Source organism: Cervus elaphus, chromosome 12 (genome assembly GCF_910594005.1).
Source record: "Cervus elaphus chromosome 12, mCerEla1.1, whole genome shotgun sequence".
NCBI lineage: Eukaryota > Metazoa > Chordata > Mammalia > Artiodactyla > Cervidae > Cervus > Cervus elaphus.
The window spans coordinates 27,973,778-27,986,149 of NC_057826.1; the positions used below are offsets into that span (position 1 = coordinate 27,973,778).

Genomic DNA, 12,372 nt, shown 5'->3' on the forward strand with positions numbered 1-12,372 from the left:
ACCCGCTCCAGTATTCTTGCCTGGAGAATTTCATGGACACATACTCCATGGGGTTGCAAAGAGTTGGACATGACTAAGTGACTAACAGTTCTCTACAACATACTAGTTGTTGACATCTAATACCATTTCTGCCTTTCTAAGCTCTTTTCTTTACCAAACTTAAAATTACATTCCCCTGGATCTCTTGCCAGTAAGATCCCAGTTAGATTTCACTAATGAAAGCAAACTGTATGAGACTGGAAAGCAAAAGGAAAGGGGAGCCACAAGTCCTTTCAGGCCACAGACCAGTTGCAGGCATGTGGACAGGAATTAGCAAGCAGGTGGCAAAGTAGGGTGTTCACCCATGGCATTCAAAGATCCTTATGAGAACCATTCCTTTAATGTGCCCAGCCCAAATTGTACTGGTACCTTTCCTGTGATGCCTGTACTTCTGGATTTCCTAGAGAGAGCTTTCCTGACCTTTACTGACCAGACTTCCCATGCTTGAAGCCTATAAGAAACAACTTCTGATTCAAAATATAGTTAGAGTATTTTGTATTTTCCTGACAAAAGTGTGATAAAGTAATCAGTAATCTGAACTGGAATGCAACTAAAACAAAAATACAAGAAGACCACTGGCCTAGAAGTTAGTGCCAGGTGATGAAGAAACTCCTATCAGAGGCTAGGATAGTGGCGATCCATCATCCATACTAAGTGATGGTAAACTCATATGCTATCACTTGGAAGGAAGCACATATGCCTAATATTTGTAGTTACAAGGAAAAAGATTGAAAAACATAATGTTAGAAGTGTGTATTCACTACTACTGGCTTCATCTAGAGGCTGGGGAGTGGTGAAAAGTACCCTTGGGAAAGATGAATGTGCAAGGAAAAAGAAAGAGAATCCTGATATTCAGACATATCTGTGATTGGAAAAGTTCCTTGCTTCCAGATTTCCAAACAGTAAGAGATAAATTTTAAAGGGCTTCAAACAACAAAGGCTCAATAAACCTTCTCAGGTGAACAATGTGATAGTGACTTGGGTTAATATAAAATTAAGGATGAAGGTTTCACACCAGATTGGACATGACTGAGCCATGTGTCTGACTTCTGAATATAGAATCCTAGAAGTAATACATTACCTTCAATCACAGCTGAAGTCAGTCATTCCCCCTGTCTCTTCCCCTTCCACGACAACAAGGCTGGTCACATTTTGAACATAATATTATCACCTCATTAAATGGAAAGAATCTGTATCCCTTACTCATAGCTTAGAGGAACATTGCCTGCCTTACTTTGGATTGTGATGAAAGGGAGAAATAAACCTTTGCTGTGTTAAGCCATGAACTCTGCAGAATTTGTTATTGCATCATAACTTTGCCTATACTGATATATCTTCTATTATTCATCTGCTGTGAGTTATTTTTGCCAATAAAGCATAGTGTATTTCATCAAGAGCTTCTTTTGCAATTATTGACATGATCAAGTTTTCTCATAAATCAGTTGGTATAGCGAGCTATTAAATACGTTAGATTTCCCTAATGTTAAATCATTCTTGCATTCCAGAACCAAGCCCAATTTATTGGTAATTAGTGTTTCTTTTTCTTAAACATTATGAGGTTAGGTGGACACCCAATATAAAATGTAGTAGAAGTGAGAGGATGTGAGGAGAGAGAGATAGGGAGAGATTGGGAGGAAGAGAAATATTAACCTAATGCTGTATCTATCAGTAACAAAGCAGTTTCAGTCCCTTGACATTTATTATTATCACCAATAGATTTTGATTTATTTTTATTGATTTTGTTTATGCCATCTATTCTGCATTTTCTAGGCTTTTAAATATATCTTTCTGCTTTCTATTGGATTATCTGAATTTTCTTTATTCTAATTTGGTCTCTCTACTGGGTTAAAAGTTGTATTAAAATTTTAACATATACCCTTTATTTACTGTCCAAAATTAATCAATACCTCTACCTTCTTTCTGTGGCTCAGTTGGTAAAGAATCTGCCTGCAATGCGGGAGACCTGAGTTTGATCCCTGGGCTGGGAAGATCTCCTGGAGAAGAGAATGACTACCCACTCCAGTATTCTGGCCTGGAGAATTCCATGGACTGTGTAGTCCACGGGGCCGCAAAGAGTCGGACACGACTGAGCAACTTTCACTTTCACCCTCTTTCTAAGTAGCATAAGTACCTTAGAATTCTTTGACTTCTGTCTCCCCTTCACATCTTTCATATTATTCCTGCCAGGAATTTCAGTTCCACGTTATTGCTGTAGTCCCACTTTTGCTGTTTCTGCTTTACGCAGTCTACACATGCTCACATTTACCTACATGTTGATCTTTTTGTGCCTGTTGTTCATTTCCTTTCTTGCACTTTACTCCTTTCAGGTTCAATTTCTTTCTCCCTGAAATCACACCAGTTAGTAGTTCTTCCAGTGATAAACCCTTTCAAGCTTTGTAAAAGAAAAAAAGATCTTTATTCTTCTGTCACTTGAAAAGAATAATAAGTTGAGAGTGGTTTTCTTTCTCAAGCCTGTGATGATATTCTCCCCTTGTCTTCAGGCTTCTATTGTTGCCGTTAACAAGGCTGTCCACAGTCTGTCATTCTTCTGAAGAAAGCTGAGTGGTTTTTTTTTTAATTGGTTTTATTGAGATATAACTCACATACTATGGTAACTGTATTTTCTCTTCTGTTGCTTTTCAGATTTTCTAACTTTGACATTGTTGTGAGAATTAAATGAGGTGATATAAGTAAAGGAACATCACATATGCAGTCAATAAGTTACTGCTGCACATAAATCTTCATATGTATTGGCCTTAATTCTGAACATGTAATGGCTATTAATAAGTGTTTACTATACTTAACTGAATATTGGACCAAGATTTTAAAAGAAGGTGGTATATCCTATATTCATTCATTTCTGTGTAGTCCTTTTTTCCCTGTGTTTCATCCATAGAGGTTACCCCCTGCTTCCTATCTGTTATTCACACTAAACATGAGCCTGCTTGATTTGCTTTTTTGTTTTTCCTTCCTCTAGTCTCTGCTATTGTGAATGCCTAACAAGGTTAATATGCTGCTGCTGTAAGTATTATCATTTGGGATGTAATTATCACATGTGGCTAATCACACACACACTGAGAGGCCGGGGGACGCATTATTTTTAACTAGAGGGGACATCTTAATGATAATTTTTGACAGGGACCATTATATGTGTGTATATACACAATGCAGTAACGCACTGGAGAAGGATGGAGAAACAGAACCTGCCAACAGAATAGCTAACTTTTTAGAATATAGACTTGTATAGGTAGCATTAACTTGTTAACCCCACTTAATAGGGAAGTAAATGAAATTCTGAGAGGTTAAAACAATTGTCCAGGCCATGCAGTAATTGGGTGGTAAGCCCAAGAAAAGAACGGAACAGAGTTGCTAAACTGTTAGTGAATTGTTTTCCCATAAAGCCAAATTCAAAAGATAATCAAATACTTCCAATTCTCAATGGTGACTTCTTCAAAAGCTTCTGTATAAGGATTTCAGACGTCTAGCAGATACTGAAAGAGGGTTTTTCACCTAGATCATCTGCCATGTACAGAAGTGGAGACTATTCCTTGTCATCATGTTTGTAGACTAGCCTGTACTGTCTTAATAGCAAATATGACAACAATAATGATCTCTTGTACTAAGTGAGATTTTACCTTGAAAGTGCCTGGAATGGTTCTTGACACATTGTTACCTGCCTTGAGCTAAGATTAGTTCATTTTGTTAACTTGTTTATGGATTGTTTCTGAATAGGTTCTATGGAATAGTTTCAGTAATTTTCAAATAGCCTATTTTACCTTCCCTGGTCCACCTATGATTTGAAAAATATATGTAAACATACTTAAATTTTTATAATATGGGCATTTTCACCAAAATGGAAGGAAGGAAAGAAAGAAGGGAGGGAGGAAGGAAAAAAGGGAAAGAGAAAAGAAGGAAGGGAGGGAGGGAAGATGGCAGGAAGAGGGATGTAGATATAAAAATCTATTTATCTATCTGATGAATAGAGAAAAGGTTAAAGTTAGAAAGAAAGAAATGCCCAATCAAATACTTTGTCTTGGGATGGATGTGGTTTATGAAGGATGCTATAGAAGATGCCCTCAGGTTATTTGATTGATACCCTGTCTGTTCTGTCCAAGGTTGAGTCAAGGGTGGACCTTGAGATGTCAACATAACTTAAAAAACAATGTAATGCCCACCACAGTATTCCCTATCAATGGCTTCATTCATGTTTTATTTTTATCTACCTAGCCCAACTGAACTATTCCAGACCAGACCAGTTTTTTATGCCTATTATTTTATAACAAATTTTCAAGTATGCTGAAAATTTGAAATAATTATACAGTGGATACCCATATATTCATCACCTAGATTCTTCAATTGTCATATTTTGTTCCACCTATGCTATGGCCTGATGTGTCCTACCAAAATTCGTATGTCGAAGCCCTCATCCCCAGTGTGACAGTATTTGAATGTGGGATCTTTGGGAGGTAATCAGGTCATGAGGGTGGAGCCCTCATGAATGGGATCAGTGCCCTTAGAAGAAGAGCCATGAGATAGAGGTACTCTCTCTCCATCATGTGAAGATACAGCAAGATATCTGCCTGAAAACCAAAAAGAGGGTTTTTACCAGGAACCAAATTAGCTGATCAAATCCAAATTGATCTTGGATTTCCCAGCATCCAGAACTGCAAGAAAAAAAATTTCTGTTGTCTATGCCAGCAGTCCCCAACTATTTTGGCACCAGGGACCAGTTTTGTGAAGGATAATTCTTCCATGCATTGGTGGGGGGATGGTTTCAGGATGATTCAAGCACATTATATTTATTGTGCACCTTATTTCTAGTAATGTTACATCAGCTCCACCTCAGATCATCAGGCATTAGATCCCAGAGTTTGGGTACACCTGGCCTAAGCCACCCAACCTATGGTATTTTTGCTATAGTAGCCTGAGATAACAGACTTTGCTTCCTCATATATCTATACATCTATCTATCCATCAACCTGTCATACCTGTAGCCATCATTGTTCTTTATCCCTAAATATTTCAGCATATGTTTCATTAACTAGAGTTCAATAATTTATGGTTCTTTCATACTATAAGGTAAAATTTACATGCAGTGAAGTGCACGAAGCCTAGCACCACTCAGTAAGTTTTAACAAATGCAAACATCCATTTAACCCACATCCCTATCAAAATACAGAATATGTCCATCACCCCAGAATACTCCCTCATGTCTATGCCCGGTCACCTTGATGCCAATACGAATCCTGAAGCAACCACTCCTTGCTCTTTTTTTCCACTATATGTTTAAACAAATTTTGCCTGTTTTAGAAATTCATATAAATGGAATCATGCAGTAGGTACTTGGTATGTTCTTGAGATTCCTCCATGTTGTTGAATGCCTCAGTTAATTTCATTCCTTTTTATTGCTGAATGGTATTCTACTATACAAAATATATCTTAATCTATTTATTCAACTATGAGGACATAAGGGCTCTTCGCCATTTTTGTACACTGTAATAAAGCTGCTATAAACCTTCTAATGAAAGTCCCTTTTTTTTTAACTTATGGACAAATGCCCAAGAATAGAACTGCTGGATTTTCAGTGCATGTTCATCTATATGAGACACCACCAGGCCTTCTCCCAAAGCTGTTATTCCATTTTACACTTCTACCAAGAAAGTATTCGCCACATCCTCACCAATATTTGAGGGAATCAGTCTTTTTAGTTTTAACCATTCTGGGGTGGGGAGGTGTGGTAGACACTCATCTTTAGGGATGCTCCCACTGGCTTCTGCCCACTAGAGCTAAACCTGCCTCTCACTGGGCCTTCTCCCCCAGGGATTTGGGGAAAGGAGCATACATCTGGTGGCTTATTTCTTCTAAGGCCTGAAAAGAGAAGGGTAACTGCATCTATTATTAGTCCACCTCTCCTCTATCTTGCTTAGAAAGAAAAGTTTAAAATATCAGAACAGTCATCTAGTTGGTTCAAGTTGGCAAATTCAAAGTTATCTTTTGGCTGACAAAATACTTTGATGCAAAAGATCCTCACTTCTAAATTCTAGCCTTTGTCTCTTTCCATCAAGATTTAGCACCTTCAGCATTCTGTAGAAGTTCCTAGTCATCAGGCTCAACTTCTTTTTCTTTGGACTACCTTAAGAACCATTCTTTACATTATCAATGCCACCCTGCAAGGCAGGATTGATGACCCCTTTCTACAGAGGAGGTCACTGCCACTGAGCTGAGGGTCTCAAGGACAGGATTTGTGACCTTCACACACAAGTTTCTACCCACGCCTCCCTCCCGCAGGCAGCTCCCTCAGGGTGGAGTCTGACGCAGGGTCCTGTCCCCCCTGCCCTCTCTCCACTTTCTCCATGGAGATGAGTGCAATTGGCAGTGTCCCCATTCCCCACTTCAGGTCCATTCATTTCCCAGCTTGCATTGTTTCCTCTTCTCCCTCTCTTTCTTCCAATGCTGCTCAGTTACCTCATAAAACTCTTGTTCCCTCATCCTTTCTCTCTCTTTTTCTCTTCCATATGGGAACTCGAACTGTACCCTAAGCTTGTCTGATGACTGCCAAAGTCCTGCTAGTGGCATAAAGAAGTGAGACATAATGAAAGGCCAACATCGTCAACATCTCAAGCCCTTGAAAGTACCAAGAGATCCCTTTTAGAGTCTCCACAAAAGAACCTTCTACTTTCTCAGTCTGTCCTAATTAAACTGGTTTTTCCTTAAGTACTAGCATTCCATGTAAACAAAAAACTTTTGTCTTCACTATTGGGTTTCTGTTTTAATTAATAGCATCACAGCAATATTGTCTTCTATTACTTTGGTTGCAAAGATACAGCATGTCAGTTACATTTTCAGTTACACTGCATCACTATTCTATCTAAAACCATGTAATAAATGCCAATCTGACTTAAACTTCTAGAAGGAAATCAATTTCAAAATGAGGACTTGCCTTGTTTTCCCACTCAATTTTAAGTATTTGTTATAATAGTTTCCTTTTTGGCATCTTCTCTTTTATAAAGAAATGTGGAAAGATACCTTAGCACCATTCTCAAAGCACAGTTTTACATGTAATATCCCTACCTGAAAAGTATATATTATTATGATCCCCATTTTACAAATAAGAAAACAGAGTCAAAAAAATTCAGTAACTCACAGCTAGCAAGTGGCAAAAATCTTAGTTTGGCATCCTCCAGTTGATGCTTTCTTAGCCACCATACTGTCCTTCTCCCCTGTATTGCCTGGAACCTCTAAGCATGCAAATTAAAGCCTCCCAACATGCATTGGAATAGGCCATGAATGTGTGGTCCATCTCCCTCATCATTATCTGCAGCTGCACCATCTTCTTCCCCCTTAACTGTTCAGATCTCAACAAATCTCAGAAGACAGGAAAAGAGACCAGCAAAAGTTCTACAGTAAAAGCAGTAAATCCAGATCTTTAGTAAATCTGGAGTTATTTTTTAAAAGCTATATCTAGAAAGGAGCATCTATCCATGCAATTAATAATCAATATGTACTGTGGATTTTAAATAGCTCTAACATGCTTCTGAGCCTTGATATAGAATATGGTTTATGCCCCTGGTCTCTTCTGTTATCCAGACTGTTGTGTTTTCCTCACTAACTTGCTCTAATGGCCTTAATACAGACTGACTAACAAGATACTACTGAACAGAGACATTGTGGGTGGTGGCACAGTTAGAGACGAAAAGGAGTGAGAGTCCAGATTTGGTTGTAGGAGCCAGCTTGGCTGGCTCTTCACCTGGTGCGGACAGGTGAGGCCAGAGTCCATTGGTTCATGCAGCCTATCATGTTGTTACTGACCCGGTACTTATTTCAGAAAAGATTTGGTAGTCTGTGGAGAACAGACTCACTCACACTCTACCCTAGCCCCGTCAATTTTACCTTCTTGGACTCAAAAGGCTGGAATTTCAACAGCATTTCCCAGACTCTCTTGCAGCTAGAATTCTAGATATAAATTAGATTCCTCTAATTAGATGTTACATGAGATCCAGCAGACAGAAGTGAGACAGAAACCACCCTTTCTTAAGCTGTTTCTGCTAATGAGCAAGATCATTAAATGTGAGCTGATTTTTTAGCAGCATTATTCCAAGGTTCAATCTCTAGTTTCTTGGGTACTGAGAGGCAGTTCGGGCAGTTGGCAGCAGCAACACTTTTATTCTGGCTTCCTGAGCCCTGGACAGCCACTATGGGGGTATGTTTTGAGCTGCTCTTTCCAGGGGTAATCTCAGAAGGTTCCCTGGTGAGTCAGGCCTGGATTGCCCATGTCTTCTTACTCTACCTCCTCTGCAATCAACAACATAACCACTCACATTTCTTGCATGCTCACTATGTGTCAGGCACTATACTAAATGTTCTACATAAATCATTTTATTTAAGCCCCAAAACAATACATGAGGAAGGTGCTCTTACTATTCCTTTGTTCCAGATGAGTTTTCTGAGGTTCAGAAAGAGAGGTAAAATGTATAGGATCAGAGCAAAGCTACCAGGTAAATGAGCAGAGCTGGAGTTAGATCCCAAGTCTGCCTGGCTCCAAAGATTGAAGTCTGCCTCTTTAAAGAATTTGAGGGCCTGGGACCTATTAGCAGATTTTAATTGTTTATACATGTTATGCTGCTGAAAAGACATCATTCTTTTCCCTTCAATACACTCACAGAGGTCAGCCTGTTTTATATCAAGATTCATCCAGGTATCAGAGAAGCCTTCAATTTAATTAAATAGAAAAGCATTTGAAAAATCCAGAGACATCATTTGGTAAAAATTGTCTAAATCACACCAAGATCATTTTTATTTTACAAGTTACAGAATTGAGATGAAAGCAGACACAGCCTTTTGCCTGCCTCTGGGAGGACCAGAGCTGGGGGTATAGGCATGAACTTACCAGGTGCTCTGTTCACAGCGAGGTTTCGGAAATGGCTGCCTTTGATCATCTCCACGGATAATCGCCCTGTTGTGGCATTGTATGACAGCCCCACCAACAGTTCTGGCGCCCCTCCATGCGACAGCGACTGCGTGGATGAAGCGCTATCACTGTGAGACACTGCAGATGGGCTGAGCGGAGACTCTCCACTCTGGAGGGGAAGAACAACAAAGGATCCATTGGCCCTGGCTGCGCTTTCTCCCAAAAAGAAAGCCGATATGTTTGGAGAAATTGTGGCCCCAATCTCCACTGCTGCCAAAGATTACTAAGGGCGCACTCGGTGTGAATGATAATAGGGCCTGGGGAGCGCAGTCCTGGATGGGATCCCCTGCATTATTAGCTGACATATTTGTTTCAAGCGCTGTCTCCATTCACCCTTTCCTCTCTAAAGACAAAATGGACAAAGATGTTATTACTAGTGTAAATCAAACCCAGAAAGATACATGGAGAGCTAAGAAGACATTTAATATAGACCCAAATTCCCTCCTGTGCAATTTGTGCTCAAATGTTTCACGTCCACCCCAGGCATGAGTTCAGCTTCTGTTTCCTGCAGCTTCTTGAGGAATGCAACAATATAGGAGGCATCTTGCCTTCACCAGAAAAGAAATTGACCACTGGCTGCCTACCACCCCAAAGAACATTTGGCTCCCAGTTCTGCTTTTTAAGGTTGTCACGAATACAGCAGATGCTACATTTTTTTTTCCCTAAGGAAATGAATTCTATTGAATGTGAGCACTTTCACAACTGTTTAGTAAGGAAGTTGACACAAGGACTGTGTGTCTTAGAAACCTTAGGCAACAGCGGAGCCCACACTTTCTGTCATATATTCACATATTGCTTCTCCAAAGCATCTGCCTCTGTGCACCAGACATGCCGGGAGAAGGAGAGCAAAGGAGGTCAGGACACTGACTCTCACTCAAGAAACAGGAGTGGGAATGGGCTCTGAGGGCAGGCTAGCCAGCCTCCTGGAGCCATCACCTCCTCCATCAGAAACATGTGCATCAGACTCTGTGACAAGCTGGAGGGGTGGGATAGGGTGGGTGATGGGAGGGAGGTTCAAGAGGGAGGGAGCATATGTATATGCCTGTTGATGTATGGTAGAAACGAACACAACACTGTAAAGCAATTATCCTCCAATTAAAAGTAAATTTCAGAAAAAGAAACATGTGCATCGGACTCTTCTCAAATCTTTCTTCTCAACATCTGAAATCACTTCCTAAAATTTCTCATCAGGAACCTCGATAAATAAATGCATTGAAAGAAACCAAATATTTCTTAACATCTTAGGAAACTACCCTGTTTACAAAGCCACAGGCATCCCTATAGAGCCCACAGAGGTTTTCATGGGACATAATTTATAAACTTGGAGAAGGAAATAACAACCCACTCCAGTATTCTTGCCACAACAGAGGAGCCTGCTGGGCTACGGTCCAAAGGGTTGCAGAGTCGGACACTACTGAAGCAATCTAGCACACACAATTTATAAACTACAGGGCAAGGTGGTTTTAAGAGATGCCCTTTTGTCTGGATGATGATAATCCAGCACAGAAATACTTGCTTAGTTTGGGGTGAGGGCCACCCCGTCCCCTGGGCTTGTGCAGAAGTGTCCACTGTGACACCTGTCACTGCACCGCTTGCCTCTCCCCTCTAATCCCCAGCCTTATATTATAAACCCCTCAGTCTGCCACAGTGCATTGTCCAGTGCCTAGCTGATAACCACACTCAACAAATAACAGGTAAATGGGAGGATTTTTACTTCAAGGTTCTTTCACACAGCTCATTTCCCCTACTCAGCTCTGTACCCCCATCACAAAGCACAGCGTCTGGCAGAGAGTTACAGGGGTGGGAGCATCCCTGTCTCCATGCTTTATGATGCAGGACTCCTCTGAACTCCCATGACTTCTGTTCCCCAGGATTTAAGACACACCCTACTCTGAGCTTAGGGGGAAAAGAGGGATTTGAACAGAGACAAGGGAGGGAAGCCTGATGTGCTGCAGTTCATGAGGTCTCAGAGAGTCAGGCGTGACTTAGTGACTGAACCACAACAATAAAGATGTGATCTAGTTTATGTCTTAAAGGCTCCTTCTGGTTCCCAAGCTGGAAATAGTTTATAGGGGACAAAGGTGGAAGTTGGGAGATGACTAGGAGGCCCTTTCAATAATCCAGCAGAGAGTCAGGCTCTGGTTGGATTTTTAATAAAAAGCCAGTAGGATTTCAGATGGAGAGAAGTCACAAATGACTTCTAAGATTTTGGACCTGAATTCAAAGCATGAGATTGTCTTTAGCCAAGATGGGAAGACTGCAGGTAAAATAGATTTGTTGCTGTTTAGTTGCTAAGTCTTGTCTGACTCTTGCTACCCCATGGACTGCAGCCCACCAGGCTCCTCTGTCCCTGGCATTTCCCAAGCAAGAATACTGGGGTGGTTTGCCATTTCCTCCTGCAGGGGATCTTCCCAACCCAGAGTTTGAACCCACATCTCCTGCATTGACAGGCTGCTGAGCAACCAGGGAAGCCCAAAATAGATTTTGTGAGGCAAAAATCAGGATTTGGAGTCTAAATTTTGAGACATCTATTAAAAATGTAAGTGGCTGGATCTCCCATCAGCACAGTCTGGACTCTCTGGCTCCTTTCTTCTTCCTCAGACAAGTCAAGCCCCTTCCCACCTGCTGGTGTCTACATATACCAGCCCCTCTGTCTGGAGACCCTGTCCGTCACACGGCACCCAGGCTGGCTCCTAAGGGTCCTTGAGTTTTCTGTGTCATACCACCACCTGAAAGATAATTTTTCTGACCCTTCAAAAGAAAACACAGCCTCTGTCACTCTCTACCCCGGCTGCCTATTGTCGCCGTCCTCCACCAGATTGTAAGGCATCTCCTGTTTCATTCACCTTGCAAGGGCAGCCCCTGTTTTGTTCCTCCTCTGCCAATATGGCACCTGACATATAGTAGGCACTCATAAACATTTTGGAGTGAATGACTGATTGGCCCAACAGCCCAAGATAACTACCTGATCTTTTATGTGATTTTTAGAAGGAGACCCTCACACTGGATGATATATATATCACCCACAGGAAGAGAGAGTTACTTGTTTGTAGATATGAGAGCTGTGCTGTCTTATCTTGAAACCCAGGGACATAGAAGATGGGCATGTGGAAGAAGCCCAGTCATAATAAATGGAAGGTCTTAGAAGTGGCTGGAGTTCAGGGCTACTCTATAACCTACTCAGGCACACTTGTTAAGGACCTCACTTTGAAAGCCCCATCTCTGAGATGCATCATGATGTATACTGGGGTCAGGGCAGGGGGATGAGTGGTAGAACCACTTATCAGCTAATGAGAAGGTCAAGAAATCTCTCACAGTTTCCCTGTGTCCTCCTTTACTCTGCCGTCGTCATGTCCAAAATTGGA

General features: G+C 41.1%; 1 protein-coding gene across 1 annotated transcript in view; it reads right to left on the bottom strand.

Moving 5' to 3' along the window:
* SYT16 (synaptotagmin 16) overlaps positions 1 to 12,372 on the bottom strand; it is a 285,804-nt gene that overhangs the window by 12,352 nt on the left and 261,080 nt on the right. The window contains exon 6 of the mRNA XM_043920779.1: positions 8,927 to 9,116. Within this exon, the coding sequence (XP_043776714.1) occupies positions 8,927 to 9,116 (190 nt within the window). The remainder of the gene's footprint in view (positions 1 to 8,926; positions 9,117 to 12,372) is intronic.